This window comes from Hippoglossus hippoglossus, chromosome 12, assembly GCF_009819705.1.
Source record: "Hippoglossus hippoglossus isolate fHipHip1 chromosome 12, fHipHip1.pri, whole genome shotgun sequence".
Lineage (NCBI taxonomy): Eukaryota > Metazoa > Chordata > Actinopteri > Pleuronectiformes > Pleuronectidae > Hippoglossus > Hippoglossus hippoglossus.
This window is the reverse complement of record NC_047162.1, coordinates 5,779,319-5,798,983: the sequence shown is the minus strand read 5'-3', so window position 1 is coordinate 5,798,983 and position 19,665 is coordinate 5,779,319. Positions and strand designations below refer to the sequence as shown.

The 19,665-nt window shown below is 39.5% G+C and overlaps 1 protein-coding gene across 3 annotated transcripts in view; it reads right to left on the bottom strand.

Moving 5' to 3' along the window:
• Nucleotides 1-13,016: 13,016 nt before the first annotated feature.
• The window catches only part of col5a1 (procollagen, type V, alpha 1), a 76,197-nt gene continuing 69,548 nt past the window's right edge, over nucleotides 13,017-19,665 (bottom strand). Inside the window, exons 64-66 of one of the 3 annotated variants that reach the window (XM_034601365.1) lie at nucleotides 19,573-19,641; nucleotides 16,126-16,359; nucleotides 13,017-15,664 (exon numbers count right to left, since the gene is read on the bottom strand). In XM_034601365.1, coding sequence (XP_034457256.1) covers nucleotides 15,518-15,664; nucleotides 16,126-16,359; nucleotides 19,573-19,641 — 450 coding nt within the window. In that variant the 3' untranslated portion in view covers nucleotides 13,017-15,517. Of the gene's footprint in view, nucleotides 15,665-16,125; nucleotides 16,360-19,451; nucleotides 19,521-19,572; nucleotides 19,642-19,665 lie in introns of all 3 variants that reach the window. The other 2 variants (XM_034601366.1, XM_034601367.1) reach the window with 2 other exon arrangements.

Sequence of the window (19,665 nt, the reverse complement as noted above, 5' to 3'; positions counted from 1 at the left end):
AAAGTGGAGTGTCATGGATTGACGGTAACTAACAGTGTAAGAATACCTGAGGGTGGATTATTCCTTAAAAACTTAATGCTTCCTGATGTCTGCCTGAGCGCCATTAAAGATGTATCACCCAAGTTTATTTGATCCAGCGGCGTTTTGATGATGAAACATCTTTGTTCTTCCAACGCGGTGCGCTCCGCACTTCCTAATCCAGCTGTCATTTTGGGTAACTGTTAATGACACCTGGCGCCGACAAAGGCAACGTGAAGTCGACTCTCAAACGGAATCAGTTTGAGTGAATCAAGGGTGACGAGTCGTGCTGCTCAGGAACAACAGGTAGAGATGCTTTCCAGACTTCGTTTGAGAGGTTGTTTTTTTTTTTGAGAAAAATGTAGGGCTTATTCTGCCATTTTTAACCTGGTACGAAATGTCCTGAGTTTAATAGATTCACTCTTGTGAGACTGGCAGGTACTCAAGGTCAGAGGGAAACAGATTGAACAATGACAGTAGAGGAACAGAAGATGGTGCAGTTATTTCTTCTTCTCCTGGACTTCGTGGAAAAAGCTGGGTTTTTGTTTGCAAGGATATAGGTATGTGTATTCAGTGTGTGCGCGAGTAAAGAGCCGGCGGTCTGTGCTGCTGCTGCTGGTAACAGGGGAGACGAGTGGTGACAGCAGTGAACAGTGTCAACGTTTCGCCATTAGATGAATTATTCTCCCCATCAGTCAGTCTGGCTCGAGTCGGCGGATAGCAATAGCTTGATGAAACGAGCAGTGGAACAGCCAACCTAGTCTCACCGAATCCTCTGTGATGTTGTTCCAATTCACAGAGCACAACTGCAAAGACTGCATGTTAAGATGAACTTCTTTATTTAGTAACTGCACAGTTGTTTTGCTTGTATAAAGATGTTTAATAATCCTTCATTAAAATGTCTCTGCTATAACTTCCGGGGCTATCAACGTGAGATTATGGAAAAACACGCTGCTAGCCATTTATAATTGCCTTTTGCTGTGTAACATGAATACAACTTTAATACATCGTCTCATGTCATGATTTGCGCCCGAGTTGTCATAAATTTTCAGTGGCAATGTTGGTGAAGACAGAAACTCCCATGATTCCATGCAGCTTCACAACCTCAAACTTTTATCATTGTTGGGACTGAGAGACTGAGTAGTACGTTTAAGTGATCCAGCAATGAGCCAGTCACACCAGCATTTCACATTCCAATGCTTGTTTTATTAGATTCTGAATGGGACGATAATTTACAAAATCATAATTTCGTGGTGGAGACTTAAAAATAACAAATTAATAACAAATGCCTCAAGATGTTTGAGGTCGTGAATAAAGTGAGAAGTACAGTCATTTCTCAGACTATTGTAAAATGTCACTTTTTGGGAACAGTGGAGTTGGCCCTCTGCTGGTCATTCAGGAGAATGTGGGATTCAGACACTTCCACATTGGCTTCACTTAGTCCATTTGTGTATACAGTCTATGCTGGAAACCCCCTCTCTGAACCAGCCATCTTGTGAAGACATGCAGATAAATTTAGCTGAGCTATTTTTCTGTTGAGACCATCCCTTGATGGCATTAAAAGGAGACATAAAACCAGGGTCCTGGATGTAATTAACCTAGATGATGTACGTTATTAAAGGTTACCGATTATGCTCATGGATAGCCTGATATGACAGGTCGAAATGTCTCCCATAAATCTAATTTACTGTCCACTTCAAGTCTATGGAAATTAGTCTTTGATATACAGTTGAAAAAAAGCACACTCATAGATATAGAAAAAAATGGTATTCCAGCTACAGGTACTTGTCCAATTCAATAGAGAATTTAATATACGTTCATTTATTTAGTCCAAGTTTACTTCCACAGGATCTAATTAACCACCTATTCCCTTTCTTTCTAATTATCCTGTTTTACAAGCATCAACATTATCCCAACTATGTAACCACATACATAGAGGCGAATGGCATTTGAAGACTTTTTTCGATGATTAAAAAGAGTAACTGACATTAACACAGAACAAAATTGGACTATTATGCACTTTTTATGTAACCCAATGGAACAACACTTTTTGCAAGTGTAATAGCAAAGCTTATAATGATCAACCTTTGTTGAAGAGGTGGCCAAATCAACGCGCTAGCTTGTGGCATTACTGTATTGACCGCATCATTATACACAGGGTTTGCAGTGTTTTTTATTTTTGTAGCAAGAAAAAAACAACATGTTAAACTACTGCGAGCAATGTAACCTCATTATTCTGTAACTGTTTTTAATAGGACTGCTTGGAGATTTATTTTGCTCTGCAGATGCCTGCGGGCCAAACATGCTTCACCAGTTTGATTCTCCTTGGCATCACTGTCTCCACTCAATGTTTAATCAGAGGAAGCTTTTTGACCTGCCGGAAAGGTGTTGAATGTTGAAATGACAGTGATGAATTACCTCCATGTGCTGTGACCTCAGGTGGTACATTCACACTTGCATAATTTAATCTTCTCTTTTTTTAAAGATATCTTTGTATTTTTCAGGATGCAGTAAGGGGGGGGGGGGGTTGATTCAGGTGACTAATGCAAAATCAAGATTGGGCACATTGGTTTCCAGAATCTCACAAAATGTTAAAGTTAGAAAAGGTAGAAGTTGTCACACTTAATTTCAGGAATCAAAGTCAAGAATTTTGTTCTGATTTGGTGATTTCAAACAGCGAGACTCAGACGCCCTATGACAGACACCTGCATTTTTGACAATCCCTGCATTGCAGAGACAGGATTACAAATCATTTAAACCACCAGTTGTATGATACAGCCTGAAACATCAGAGGCTCTGAATGCGGTCAAGGCAAGTGCAAGGTGACAGCCATTTACTGTTTTAGTGGCCATTAGTGTCAGTGTCTGCAGAAAGCTGCAGAGACAGAGCCTTGGGATTTCTCTTCGGATTTTGATATGCAGAACATCAAAACATGCATGTAAAGCCAGTATTAGAACCTGTAAACACATGCTGGGGTGTGCACGTCTCTATGCTAATTCATGCATGCCTTTTAGCGGCTGCATTTGCATTTGCAAATGACCAGAGCCTGGAGTGGATCTTGTCGTTTAGGGAAATGATTTAACAGCGAATAAAAGTGCAGGAGAGGGATGTGAGATTGTGTTGTCGATAGCTTTTGCCAGCGTCATGAAATATTCAGTTGAGTGCACGTACACTGAAATGATTTTAACACCTGATTCACTTTAATGTCTTGCACACAATGCGGATGGAGAGCTGAGAGACGTGGTCCCCACCCCGACCCGGGAAAACAGAAGAAACGTTGAGTGAATAAAACGGACCTATTCCTAATAATATCTTTCCCCACATTGTTGGAAACTGCTAATAAATGCTTGTAATATGATTTTTGACATTTATCTATGCAGTATTTATATGAGCAAATTCCGGACACTTGTATGTACTTAACGTCTTGTAATAAATGGATTCTTAGTGAGGCTCTGTTCTTTAACGAATAAAATGTCCTCTTAAACCCAGAATTTTAAATATATTGCACATTATTCTGGACAATTATGAGCACATAAAAGAAATAATGACCCCCCCCCCAAAAAAGCTTTGTTCATACAGTGTCTTCAACCTTTTGGCTGAATCCTTGAGCTACTAATGCGACTGCAGGGCTTGGTGCGCACTTGCATGTTAAACAACTGAACAATGTTGGCACTGTGCAGGTCTTCCTTTCATTCAGTCCAATAACAAGTCCCCCATTTCTTATTTTTTTTCCATTTTTGTCTCCAAATGTCAAACCACAAAAGACTCCCATCTCCCGCCACCAAACCTTTTTTTCTCTCCCTCTCCCCTGAAATACAATCTTCAATACCATTATAAATCTGCCAAAATACCTTTAATAGGATTTATACCAGCATGTCTTCTGAATCCTGCCCCGAAAAAAGATTTGTTGGTGTCAGGTCCTTATTTTGCCAGGTGGCACAGCTTCCTTATGATTTTACTTTTATTTGATGAAGCCAACTTATAACAAATTCTAAAAAAAACTATTTTTCCAGTCACCTGCATCTGCCAAAGGTTGAACAGTTTTGTCTACTTTACATGATAATTTTATAATTTGTTTCTGTCTTGGCTTTTCTTGTTGGTTTAAAGTGGGCGGGGCTCAGTTGGTACAAATCAATGTCACATCTCGACATTTGAATAAACATTTTGGTAAAAAGTTCCTTGCTTAGATTGCCAGCACTGTCAAGTAATTACTTCAAGAACATTTCCCCAAAATTTCACTTTATCATTTATATAACAACTTTTATTTTAAAATACTTGGATTAGTAAGGAAGTTTTCAGGAGCTTCAAATCTGAGGAGAAACCTGCTGCAATCCTGTCTCCAAGTAATGAAATTCATATACAGCATTCTTGTGAACACGATGTCTCAAGAATACCTTGAAGGAATTTATGAAAATGTGGTACAAATGTTGAGTTGGACTCAAGGATGAACTGATTGAATCTTGATGTTCAAAAGTCACTGTGACCTTGCAAACATGTTTTTGGTGTTGTGAACACAACATTTCAGGTAAATCTTAAAATAATTTCTTAATTTGGTACAAACATTCACTTGGACTCAAAAAGGAATAGTTTAGATTTTTGTGCCTGGAGGTCAAAGGTCAAGGTCACTTCAGCCTTAAACATGGGATTGGCCTCTTGATGTTTCAAGTCTGCCTATAGGATTTGTTTTTCACATGTTGACAAGTTGGGACTTGGACTCAGATGAACTGATTTCAGTGGTCAAGGTGAAGGTCAGGTTGGATTCATGTTATCGTAATAACATATAGCAATATGTCAGGACATTTGTCTAATATGGTCATGTCAATATTTTTTTCGATTTACATCAAATAGAAAACCCAATATAGACAATTATTCTCCATAACAAGTATGCTATGTTCTTGTAAATTACTATAAAAGCATGATTTGTAATTTCAGGGTGGACCTACTTACACGGTTTAAGTATCGCTAAAAAAAATGAAGTCAAGATTTTAATTATACGTTAATTGCCGCAACTTGTCCTACAAATGGCATCAGGGCAGAATGTGTTTAAGGCTGCAGAAATATTCAAAAGTGATAGTAATTTACCATGCCCTTGTGTCTCTCTTGACTGACATCAAGGGGGGGAAAAGCGGCTCCTCACTGTGTCTAGGAATAATAATTAATGCTGTTAATGTGGGACCGTCCTTGGCTGCTGTTTGGGTCCTGTACCACACGGGTCTCTTTGACCCTGTCTCTCTACAGGGGAGCACAAAGTGTGGAGGAGAGCCCTGCAGCTTCAAACCCGACACGCCGGCAACCTGAAAATAGAACACAGCTACTGTATGAGTGAAGAGGGGAAAAAAAGAGTGTGGGACCATATGCTCTTCCTTCTGGCTGCGAAACAAGATGATCTAATTAAATCAAGTGCTAAGTTTTACATGAGTGGGACAAAGCTTCTCCTGCTGAGAGAAGGTTCAAAGTCAGATTGTTAGCGATTCCTTTATGGCACAGAATACCACACATCACTTCCATGCCAAGAGTTATTTAGTTAACTAATTAAACTTCTTTTCCACCTACTCTGACACATCGGTATAGACAATGTGCTATTTGTGTGAATGTGGCTGAATGTTATCTCCTTAATTTCATGCTTTCAACAATTCTTTTTTTAATTCTTGAGACATCTGAGCTTTTCTAACCCATGAGGATCTCGCATCTTCTGAGGAAGTGAAGTTAATAACATCCCAGGTGTTTGCATCCCTCGTGACGATAGAGGAACAAAGCCGATTCACAGGACGACTAAACCAACCAGTTCTCCGTGTGCTAATAATATCCACTGACACTTATTTGAATATTCTCCTAAATATGAACCAAACTCATGTGTTGTTTACCTGCATTTCTGCAGGGAAAACATCACTGGCTGCGTGTGGGGCATTTACACATCAAACATCTCCTTCCTCATCACATGCGCTCTTTCACTTCTCCTGCGATCCTCTCCCATCTGCTCTTATCTCAGGTTTCACCCCATCTCTAATCCCTTTTCTACAGTATTTGCTCAGGTGCCCAAAGACAAATTCATCGTTATCTTATAATCAGAATCAGATTGCAGCTTAAATTTCATTACATCTGGTACACATGCTCCCAGGCTTAAGATTTAATGAATGCAAGGCTGCAGAGAACATACTACCAGCAACTACAACAATAACATTGTGGAGACTGTGGCATGTTTGAAAGGCGCACGCACACACGCACACGCCATCCCTTTGCAGATTAGATCTGTCAGAGCTTGCACGTGCACACACGGCGTTTGAGTGACACCTAAGCCACTCTCCTTGCTGCACCGTTGAGATTCTAAAGTAAAATGTAATTGTTTTTCTGTGCTTGAAGGTTTCTGTCCTCGGCACCTCACACCAAACGTTGGTTCCCGTCATGTCAGCGTGACCCTGAGGTCCGATCATACAGAACTACAGAAAACACCTGCGTCTGATCAGAGCCTGTTCTTTTTCTACAACTGCAGCCTTTTAGCTTTAAAGCATCAAAACTCTGGAAAAACCACAAAACAATATAATTTGAGTGGTTTAAAAGCACATTAACCATATATTGACTATATGACTCCAGGCCCATTGTTGCCATTAACCAAACTGAGGTTATTGTCATTATTTGGGAGACTTTGGTAAAAATTATAAAGAGCTTTTACTATCTATAATTAAGAAATGTTACCCTGACTTCCAGTTGCAATATCTCAACAGATATGAAATGGATTATTAAACGTAATACAGATGTCCATCGTGCCCAAAGATTAAATCCAAATTACGTTATTGATCGCCCTGGGTTTTTTTTCCTGTAGCAACACCATAAGGTCATTTTTCCCCTTGAGATGTCATTCAGGTCAATATCAATTAAGATCGGTAGACTAGTTGGAAAGTCCAAACACCTCTTCTTTGTCTTGCCTTTTTCTCCTCAACATAACTGAGCTCAAGTTAAGATCAATATGTGATTTAGACCTTTTTCTCACACTTAACTCCTCTTGCCTCAGCTTGATCCTTATTGAAGATCTTAAAATGCTCCCGTTAGTTTCTCCCTCTGTTAATGTTGATGTGTTTCAAATTAAGATTGAGATAAAGTTAAGATCCTAAAGAAAACTTGACTGGTTTACACATGAGCCTAAACAATATCAGAAACATGTCTCAGTGATCAAATTCGAGACTAGGGGAAACTGAGAAGCCAATGACCGCAGCCAAAGAACCTGGTCAGGTTAATATCTCTGATTAAGTCTCCTGCTCTTACGAGACATAGAAAAGACAAATATTCGTCTTACCAGTTTTAAAAATTAACAAATACATCGGGAAATAAAATGTACAGACAATATTTCAAAGGCAACAGTTAAGGGAATAAATAAAGAAGTACATGTCAAATTATAAAACTATTGGTGTTTATTGGAGAAGTTGACTTATATTAACTTGTATTTTAATGATTGTAACCCAGGTTAAATCCTTCACAGCCACAATGAACCCTTGTAGTCGCTCTGTTGATCATATTGTAGATATGTGGTTATTTTCTGTCAAACCACATCTTTGTGAATTGCCTGACATTTCAGTTTTTTTTAAAAAAAAGGAGGGTTTAAAAACAGATGATTTGCTCCACTGGATGAACCATGAAGCTCACTGTGCCTCATGTACATTCATGATGCTCCGATGCTGGAGTAGATTCAGCAGATCTCTACTCAGCTTTACATTTTCATTATCATCTAGTTGATCCTTTAAAGCCGGAGAGCCTCCTGCTGTGAGCTGGTTGGTGGAGTCATTCATCAAACTGCAGACTGACGTTAAAGGACACTGAACATGGCTTTAGGCTGAGATGTTTTTACTGTTTTCATTCAGTCTTTGCTCATAATAAAGGTTTTAAAAGAAATTGGAGCTCTGCAGCCAGTTTCATTAACGCAGTCTAAAGAACACAGATTTTCTGGATCAACACACACTGCACTGGTAGACTGATCAGGGAGCATCAAACAGACAGCAAGGGAGGAACAGGCTTTATATAGGTGATCCCATTCATCACTCAGGTGGCTGCAATCTGCAAGATGAGGCTCAATCTACTTTCAGAATGGACCAATCAGAGCAGAGCTGCACCACACGGTCAGATACTACTATATAGAGGAAAAAGCATGCCCCGGTAGAAAATATAGCTATAGAAAAACACATTAAAATACACAGTGCAAAAACAAATTCAGTGTAATACATCAAAAATAATATATGTCAGATATGAGGTAGGAATTGACTGGAAATTATAATATGTTGCTTGCTCAAATAGGTTTGATTTAATTCAATCAACTTGAAAAACCTATTGTAAAAATAACTTCTTAAAGATGTTAAGACTAAAGGAAGAAAGGGAGAAAGTCAAAATTGACATTGAAATATTTACATCGAATATTTGTATGCTGTAATATTAGTAGTAAATTGTTGTTTCTGTGCATTTCAGAGTGTAAAGGTAACCAAGTAAAACTCCCTGATGAACAGAAGAACCTGGGCTGAGAGGGAAAGAAAAAGACTAAAGCACATCACTAGTTCCACATTAAGATATATACGGTAAAAACACTAAAACTTATATTGACAATAAACACAAAATCTGTGTTTTTACTCCTATGACCTGAAGGCATCCATATTTAGATCTTCAACCTTTTTTGTAAGCGGTAACATTTGGAACAAATAAAATTAAGAGATCTTATCCTTCCTTTTTATTTGGATTTGAATATTAATCTCTCCACAAGTAATTGCCTCATGCATTCATTTTCTGATAACAGTATAAATTCTCACACATTGCTACTCTGTGCTTTATTTGATTAAGCACCATGTTTTCTACCCTACTTCTACAAATTTTTTCTCTATGGCAGCTTAAATGATCATTTCTTTTTGGATGATAAATGTGAGGTTTGCCTTTTTGATGTATTAGATTAAATGTGTTTTGGAATTCTATATTCTTTATTGTATTTTTCCACTTTTTATCTTTTCTATAGAGGCATGCTTTTTAAACTACGAGGAGTGTCTGAGAGTGCTTCCACAGCTCGGCTCTGATTGGTGGAGTGGACTGCCTCTCCATCATGCAGATCCCAATCACCTGGGTGATGAATTTCCCTGTCCACATAAAGCTTGTTCCTCTCTGCGACTCCTGTTTGACAGCGTCTGCAGAGCAGCTCTGTTAGAGTGAGAAGTTGAGGTGTTGAATTGAATTTGCTGCAAAGTTTATCGGTGCAGTTTGTCAGACGTTTTTGCCGCGAGCGCAGACAATGTCCTCGCGTCATTTGGTTCACCTAACTAATAGCTGACAGAAGGAGGTGGTTGAACTCAACTTTGTTCATTGTCTACCTCCTAATTCCACACATGTCTCTGTCTGTGTCTACTTAACACTTACCATGTCTCTTGTAAATTACCTGAGAAAGTTTAGTATCCAGTTTTGTGTGATTTGGACATTCAATATGTTCAAAATTAACAAAATGTAAATAAACGGCCCACCATGGTCTCCGTCATGGCAACAACATTCACAGAATCACTTCCTGTTAATTAATTTGTCTTCAAAGTAAAAGCACAAATTTTTTCATTGCTGCAATGTTTTATACTGGGCTAAATTACAGAGCTTTTAATTTTGAAGTTGTGAACTTGGGTCTGAAGATTGTGTCAATTGCTTAACAGACCTCTGAAATAGCCGACATGCAATGTATGAAAACATAACAGCAGTTCAGTAAATCATTCAAAACGATATATAAACCACACGCATGAAGAGTAACAAAGAAAATTCTGTTTAATTTTATGAAAAACATAAACTATATTTGCATTGCAGATAAACTTAAACTAACTTCACTCTGCACCACAGACTGTTTTATAAAAAGCTCTGAACACAATGTCCAGAACATAAATAAAAAGTGACAGTATATTCTAGAACTGTTAGAGGAGGACTCACTAATGACCAGGATTAATTCTGAAGTAGCTCTGGAGCATTAACACAGGACAAGAGAACAGCCCAATCCATACAGGCAGGTTTAGAACAAGCACTGCACTAGTGTTTATCACATTATCAGATTTAGACGGTAGGTTTTCTTTTCTTGATCTAAATTAAGATGAAGCCAGAGACGACGGTTTCCAATGTTGTATTTGTTAGCGTGTCGAAATGGAAAATGTATGAAAAGCGTGTTTTGTAAAATTAATTTTTTGATTAACTCTCAAATGAAAACTTTGTTATGAGGCTTAATACAACAACGTAGAAACGTAACATTGATATTTGAGAGATGCAGCCACATGTAATGCTTGGGTGGTCGCCTCTAATCGCATTAGAAACCCAATATCTTCAATTATAGCCACTCCTCTAATAATCTCGAAGGTTATTAGAGAGGAAAAGCCTGGTGTTAATATTTCTGTATGACAGTCCCTGTGTTGTAACACTATCTCGTTTTCTCTCCTGTTTGATTCATATGCAAGTAGGTCAGTGGCGGCAGCGCCGGGCTATGAATGGGCTCTGTTAGCTGCAGATCCACAGGCTCGGAGCAATTACACATTAACATGGAAGACGCTCTGTCCCAGACTTCCTTTTATTTTAAGCTTGACCCTTCAGTTCTCCCCTCACCAGCCCAGACCACACAGCAGCAGCAGTCTGTAACATTTAATAATTAGACTTTGGTGTGTTAGGGTAAGGAAGGTGGGAATCCTCTTGAAAATGTCTTGTTGAGCAGATCAATCAACCTTCACGGATAATCTGAGAATGGACCTCATCCTCAACTCGCACTAAAGGTCAATCAAGAGTTACATCCTCAGTAAGCACTAAATATTCATCCTGCAAGTTTTGAACATTACAAGCAATCACAGCAATATGGCAGGTGGACGTGGGCCACTTCAGGCAACGATGCGGCACTCCTGGCTTCTTGTGCCTCGAACAAAATGGATGTGAGCCTAAAGTGGACCAGTTGTAAAATAGCAAATGTGTTCCAAATATTCCAAAGCAAATGTTGTCCGTTTTTGGTAAACATGCGTTACAGTAACAGACATGTCAATGAATCCATGGAAGACGTGTATTCCAGCTTCCTCCTCAATTTTAGCTGCTACTTTAGTTTAACCAAGCTTCCCTTTTTGTAGCCTTCTCCAGATCTGTGCCTCGGTTTTTGTTCTGAAATGAAAGACCTGGTATAGAATCACGTCCACTTTCACAATTTCAGTGAAGTAGAAGCATCGCAACAGAAACTGGAAGCTTCTGAGCGATGGATTTCAAGTCTCATAGCACAGGATTTGAGTACATATGTCAGTTTGTTTCCCATCTTTGCTTACATGTTTGGGTAATGAGTGTAGCTTGAGGGGAAATGTATTTGCTTGACTGTAACATAAAATGCATGAAAGTGCAATTTCCTGAATGGTGTGTGGGGTAGTTCCCAACCTTCTTTGCTAATGACCCCTCAAAAAGAAGCGGTGTCTCGTCAAGGCCACTTGATGCAGTATCAGATTACTTAGTTGTTTGCAGTTCCCCCAAATGTTTTCCTCTCTGTTTGTCAGCTGCTGTAAATCAAAAGGAAAAATGTGATATAAGATGACTGAAGCACTCTAATATGTAGCAGCAGGCAGTAGCTGACTAACTTCGCTTAGCAGAAATTTGCAAAGTACTTTTGCCACAATGTCGAACCTTTCCTTTTTTAAATATATATATTTTGAATCTACAGAAACAAAGGGTTTGGAATCCAGTGAGCAGGTCCTCAATTAGTAATAACACCTTGTAGATATGTGGGTTGACGAAACACATTTTCATGTTGAATTCAAATATTTTTACACTACAGGTTTACAATCCAATTCAATAATTCATAATAAAGCATTTTGAGATGAAATAAAGACATTTTAACCCCTACAGGCTACAATTGTGTTGGATGACTGTCACTTATTGGGGTATTTTTACTCTTTGGTATCTTTTTACTTAAAGGAACTGAACTGATCTAAATGTTTTGGGTTCTCCTTCAGCTGCTCTGTCTTACCTGGCTCACTTCAGTGTGTCTACAACACCTTTCCTCCATTACAAACTAGTGCTGTGTAATTGTGCGTGTCCCACAGTGCCCTCCTTATTCATCCCAAATCTGACTGCATCCCGACTCCTCTTCTGAAATGTTTCACCAGCTCACTACACTCCGCTGCTGTTGTAATCCTTTGATTAGCTTTTTCACTCTGGTTTCTACTTTACTCGCCCAGGATGCATTCTGACTGTGCCTTCAACTAAACCCATTCTGTGAACATTGCATTAAATATTGATCATCATATCATGCGAAACAACTTTTTTTCTCCCTCGAATTGCTGCGCTAGGCTTAATGTGTACTGTGCAACATTTACCACTAATGAGACACTTGACATTCTGCAAGCCATCTTCTCCACCGCCGATTTGATCAAATCTTTAAATTTTGCAGATTATTGAAACGAGTGCAAGAGTGGGATTAAAGCAGTCTCCGATTTATTTCTTTATAATCATCGCTGAGGAAAGCTTGCATGCAATACAGTGAATAATACATATTTAATGTGATGCAGGCAGTGTAGAAATGTGAGCTTAGAGTGAGAGGAAGTACTGACATTAGCCAGCCATTAAAAAAGTCTCTAGCCAGGAGGATTCTCTGTTGGATATATCAGGAGCGATATCTGACCATGATGCATTCTGGGAACTTCTTTCTTGGGGCGAGTCTTTGGAGCTAGGATTGTTTGACATTACTGACACAGTGTATAGCAGTTAATAGTATATTCTTACCTGTTGTGCAGCTAAACACACGTCCAATTATTCATTTAGAATTTAAACACCATTGACAACACAAACACACACTGTCACGCACACACACACACAAACAATCCAGATGCTGCAAACATGAAAACATCCGTCTGTTTATATTGACGTACTCTGAAAGGCTCCATTTTAAAAAAAGGAGCTATTACCAGCATATGTGTAGAATTCATCACCTTTAGTCAGTAGCTTTTGTTTTTCTGGTGTGCACGTAAAGAGGGGGCCTCTTACACTTACACTATGGTATCATTTAACATTTATTTTTTTATTTTAAATAGTACAATAAATATACTACAAACGAACATTGGCTTTGGTAGAGTTACAAGTTCATCATTTCCTCTCCACTTCACAATAGTGGACATGACCTTTTATTTTTAAATTTTTTTTATCTTTCATTCATGAAAAAAACGGACGTATCCCGATGAATAAAAACCTGGACTACAGATCATGTCCCCCTACAGAATCATAACAAGAGAAAAAACTTTACAATTTCATGCATACAGATAGGTTTTAATGCTTCAAAAGACATACAAGAGTGGATGGCCACAGTAAACTTGAATTTATTGACATAAAAACCAATATATCTTCTATCCTCTTATCCTCACACAGGTTTTGACAAGACTGTGAAAAACGAACGTGACAAAGACGGACAAAAAACGGAAAATCTACAAAACAAAAACAATGGCAGCATTTCTGCTGGTTCTGGAAATTTACAAGAAATTGTTTGTCTTCTGCGTTGAGAGCAGAGTGTTTTAAAAATTTGGGGAGTACTGCATGACGATGAAAAGATAAAGCCAGAGATCTACAAGCATATTGAGTTGTCTTGACAGAAAAATGGTTCAAGTCACATATTTGAAGATTTAAAAACAAAGAGGAAACAAATCTATGTATTAAGGGCTGTAAAAAATTCTGTGGTAGATACTTAGTGGTCATAAGCAAAGAGAGTGCATAGTTTGAACAAAGAGCATAATTACAATTAGGGCAAAAATAAAAGACCAACAAGACATTTTCTGACGCTGCAGGAGCAAACTGCTTAATCTGGCTGATTTCATTACCTGCCTCTACTTTGGATAAATCAAGAAAAACATTCCCATACAAAACAAAGGAAATAAGGAAAATTCAAGCCTGTTAAAGCTAAATGTGATAACCTTTGGTGGAAGGGTTGAGTTTCATACACCAAACCAGACATTGGATCATAACCCTTTTTGCACGCCCATCGCAACATTTCCCACTCGTCAACTCCGTCCGTTTGATGAGGCACAGATGATCCGACAGCAGCGAGAGGCAAAAGCCAGCAGCAAAGCCAACAGCACCATCTTGGTTTCCTTTTTTCTCATCCCAACATTTGGTACAAGACATATTTTTCATATGTGTGCGGTCCGCCGAAGCAACATAACGCCGCCATGCTGCACTGATCTGCGAGCAGGGGAAAGAGCATGCAAACACCACTGCTGGACACTAAACATAGAAAAATGGATGCAGCTCAGATCCACCTGCGTCCACTGTGGTGTTTAAGAGTCAAGGGGCTGCTGGTGACAGAATATTATTGCCACAAATTTCCTTTCATTCAAACAAACAAAACCTAGAAAAATACATAGCACCACAGACGAGAGGAAATATAGCACCAGGGTTCTTTGATTGTTATTTCCATTCAAATGTGACATCATCTCCCATTGCATAGCCAGATGAGTATTTCAGGAAAAGGAAAATAGAAGCAGTTTATTAAATTAATGATAATTGCCACCAAGGTAGGTGGTTTGTTCCGAGGGCACAAAAGGAGGAATGTATTTTTCTTTTCATTAGTTCTGCAAATCAACTGTCACATAATATCACAGAGCTTGTTTTCGTCTCTTTTTTTTATTTCCATTGTGTTCTTAAATTACAACAAGATGTGCTCCACAACCTCAACAAGACAGGACTTCCCAATTAGTTTTTTTTCCTAGTTTTTTTTTTTCAATTTACAAGTCGAATTTCCTCACTTTCAATATCTCTGCAATTGTCAGTGTTATCCCTGTATCCATCATCTCCTCCTCCTCCTACCTCTACAATTAATAAAGTCACATGCACGTTTTGAAGCCAGAAGCAATAAACATTATCAGGAAAAAAATATACAGAATGTACTTACAAACATAAAAATTATTTATATATATATTTATATATATATATATATCTATATAGAGGATCCATTCCAAAAGAATGGAGGGGACAATTATGCACAAGCAAGAGCTCCTAGTAGTGAAAGAGCAAAAACAACCCAACAAAAAGTGGAAGAAGCCAGGGAGATGAAGGAAGACGAGATCAGAACCAAAGATGAGGGGGGAAAAAAAGCCAAATCAGATGGAGTCCATGGCAAAAAAACTGCACTCGTCTGGAATGCTGCAGCTCTCAGGGTCGCGTCCGTTGTTTGGGACCAGGACGTCTAAATCAAGTGATGGGTTAGGTGTGTGTCTGCGTGAGTGTGTGGCGTAGGAGGCAGGATCTGACATCCAGTTTCAAAACTTGCATGTGATGGAGAAGGCCCACTGAGGTTGTTTCGTTTTTCCTCTATTCCTAAAAGAATTTCACTGCATCCTCAACTTGATTTCATTTTTACTCTGGTTGCTTTATGGAAAAAAAAAAAGTAGACTTTTTTTTCTTTTTTTTTTTTACAAATAGAATTGTCCTTTTTCTTTTTCAAATGTTTTTTTTCTGAGAAAACAAAATATGCTTTTCTTTTTCTCCATTTGCTCAGTAAACAGTCTTAGCCCATGAAACAGACGGGGCCCACTTCGAATCCGAACTTCTGCGTGGAGCCGCCAAAGTCGTTGAACATGAGGTCCACAAACGGCACCTGCTCCACCTTTGGCGTGTTGATCTCGAGTACGGTCTTTTCGTAGCCCTTTTTCAACTGCGAAAAAGAAACACCGGAGAGGAGAGTTGGTGCATTGAAGCTAAACATCACGTTCTTTTGTAGAAGACAGAGCGGCTACAAATACAACCAACATCAGTTTCTGACAGTGTTCATCAAATAGCTCATTCACACTTAAATTAGCCAGTACATACCTGCTAAAGAGGAGATTAACTCCTTTAACATTGACAATAGAGGAGTTTGCCTCTCTTCAGTCATGTTCAGCGCTACAAACGCAAACACAACTGAGGCTCTCTCTCACCTCGTTGTCTTACCACATTAGCGCGTTCACCTTGGTGTCATGTTTCCAGAAACCGGAGCAGATACAAACTTGTGTCTAATGCAGTGTAATTTGACCCCGGAGTGAATACCAATTGAATCCATTCTCTTTGCAGACAATAGCCAGATGTTACTATCGCCAACCACCCAGAGACACTCCCACAAACATCTCCTTGACTTACCGCACAGCCATCGACCACGGCGCGGATGTAGGGGTTGTTATCGTACGACATCTCTTCATCGTTGGAGCCGAGGAAACGAACGGCCTTGTCGTAGTTTCCTTGATCCTGGTCGTGCCAGGCCACCGACTGGTAGCAGTTGTACGTAATGTTCTGTCTGGCTGCTGCGCTCAGCAACCGCAGGAAGGTCATCTGGACCACGCCGATGGGGTTGCCCTCGGCGTCCACGTAGGAGAGCTGCGATTTAAAATAAAGGGATGTAGACTGAAAACCAGGGGCAGGCAGCGGTGTAAAGAATGAGTGAGTAAAAAGAGAGGAAGGATTGTCCTGAAGATACAATAGATTTAGTGAACACACTGTCAAGTCTATACTGTGCAGTGCTGCTGTCTCCTGGGAGTCGTTCTGAATTAATTTATGGCTTGTAATCTCTGTTCCTGTTTCACTGCTGCATTGGGATTTCTCTGTTTCTTATTTACAATGGTGTGGGAATCCAGGTGTCATCTGAGGATACACACAATTTATTTACACTACCCTGCTCTGTTGCAGCACAGGCAAACAGAACTTAACAGTGTGTGTGGCACGTAACACAACACATTAACCTGATTATTAAAGGACAACAGTGGTGATATTATATTTTTTTTGTTGACATATTCCATGAAAAGACCAGAACCTTCCATGCTAGAGTTTGTCTGCCCGTCTGATTTAACTATCCTATTAATTTCAGCCCATTCATTCCTAATTCAAAGCATTGTAAATATTTAAAGCCAGGTCACAAATATAAAGTTACCTCTGCCAAGGACGTTATCTTTTCACCCCCGGTCTGTTTGTCTCTCAGTTGGTTTGTTTTTGAGCAAGGGATTTTCACGAAACTTGGTTGAAGGATAAATTATGGATCAGAGGAGAACCCATGATATTTTGGTGCAGTTTAGGGGATTGATCTGATTATTTTTTTCACTTCCTTTAGCATGCGATAGAGAGGGCATATTTCAACTTTTAGTTTTCCCAGAGAACAATATCATAACATTTAGAGGACTGCTATTTATGAGTGTGCGAACTTTGGTGCAGCTTGATTGAATTTAAGGGAACTGTTGGGACTTGGCAGAGGTGAGGCTCAGTATTTCCCTAAAACAAACTGTATAGTATAGTTTGCTGCATACTTTACTAAAAAGGTGCATTCAGTTTTTTTTCTTTTTCAGCGGGGGTTTAATACAAATTAATTGCACCATTGAACATTTTCAACGCCAGACTGGTTAAGCCAAGATGCTCTCAAAATTAACTACAAAGCCCACATTCATCATCATGAAGGAAGATGTCAGCCTGTGGAACAGCGGCTCACTGAAGCATTTTTAACAGTTTTTGCACATGGATTCCACAGGATACAGATATTGTGTATTCATACTGTTGAATTGTTGTTCATTTCATGTTGTTTTGGGATTTTCATGGAGATTTGTGGACAATATTGAATATTAGACTCACACTTAAGTAGCATTTATGTTTTTCTCTCCAGGGAAAGATGAGCATGGACCAATTATATCGAGCGATGACATTAGATAGAGAGTGATGAAGAGTATTTCCAAGGATAATGCCTGTAAACTGCACTGATGTGGAAAAAACCTGCCCAAATAAAGACCTATTATGTGATTGTCTAAATGTGTGAGAGAAGTGTTTAAACCATGAAAATGTAATTATCTGAATAGGAAATGCATTGCAGTAATATGATAATTACATGGTAATTAATTTATAATTAACTTAGGACTTCTCTTTTTTTCATTTTGTTATATCCATTTAAATGATTTCAGGCTCTTTGTAATCCTGACTGATGAAGACACAAGATTCGGAACAGGTCACAGTCGGGTTTAATGTCCGTTAAGTGACTATCAGCATATACCAACCATCAGGAATCCATTAGATCCACACGGTCGCTTTGTCTCTCAGACAAGCGGGACTTACTGATAGTAGAGCGCATGCAGCGTCCATGCCATGCAGCCAGAGCGGCAGACCTGTCTGAGTGCGTGTTCTTTCTCGACTTGTACTTGTGCACACACACACTCACCTTAGCACACATGCATATACAAACCCGGAGTACCAACACTCAAACTTTATATTTACGAAATCAAGCCTAATTACTCACCTGATATAAACAGTTTATTCTGTTTTTTATGTTTGAGTGTTGACACTGTGGCTCAGGTTAAAAGAAAAGTGTTGTGTAGTGTCTGCAGAGTCCCCATGCATTTCCTGATTCACCCCCACCAGTCGTCATCCCCCACAGTCTGTGAATGTAGCCCGACATCACCAGAGAAAACATTACCTCTTTACCATCACAGCCGCAAGTCAACAGTGGCTGAGTACCCAGAAGCCCCTGGGGTGGTGACTGAGTGCCTGACCTGTGCCTGACTCGGAGCTACTCTGCCAGATCTAAGTAGTGTTTAAAGGGAGATGTGGGGGAATGTGAGTGCAGCTGAATGGCTGCTTATGTTTCACCCCCCTATGGAGGATAGATGACTGAGGCTGGACCCTGTTGATCTACAGCTTAGAACATTTGAATGTGTAAGAAAGAAGTGTAAATTGATGTATTCCTATTAAGGACAAAACACCTATGGATACTTCTATTTCCTGGATCATGAGAGTATTGAGGCACACAGTCACCCTTGGGAGATGCTCTCTTAATGCAGCAGAGGTGAGTATCCAGCCAGGAGTCTCTTCAGTAAGTACTTCTGTTTATTAACCCATTAAGACCAGATGCAACATATGCTTATACATACCTTGAGTCCAGGTGCGACGTTTGAATGCTTCTCCTGTTTAGCACTGGATGAGATGTGTGCTTCTCATCCGCAATGTAATGACTAATTGTAATTTGCTAAAATGCATTATGGGAAATGTCGATTGTTTGTAAGCATGTTGTTCCTGCTTAAAAAATGTGTAGCGTTTAAGACAATGGCTGATGATCTAAGTGAGTGTCATAGATGAAATAAATGATAAAAAGGTGATGTTCCTGCTAAATAATGAACCGAGTCTGTTATTTGGCGCCTGAAGCCTTAATGGGTTAACCTCCATTACTTGTCAAACATGTTGCATCAGCATATTCAAATCCTGCCTGCATGGTCCACAAACCTCTTCTCCATTTTCCTCGTGAGAGCATCAGCTTTGTTGCTGGACTGAGCGTGAGAGCAGCTTGTGCCGAATCATGCACCACAAACACATAACCCACAAGCAAGGTGCCAGTGCATATACATACTTCTTAGAGCAGAACCAGAAACATGCAGGACCTCGGCCACGCAGAGTCCGGGCCTCAGCCAGGACTCTGGGACCGCAGGCGAGGGGAAACTTACCAGGGAACCTCTCTTGTAGTGACTATACCATGTGCCTGGCGAGTCTTTGGGCCATTTTGCCATTTTGCTCTGCAAAATATAAGAGGTGTTTAGGAAAGGGAAAGTCAGGAGTCTGGCTTACCAGTTTACCACGTTTGAATTCACTGAACCAGGACCCGGGATTCTCCTTTACCCAGGATGTGAGCCTAGCCTGGGGTATGGATCAAATGAGAGG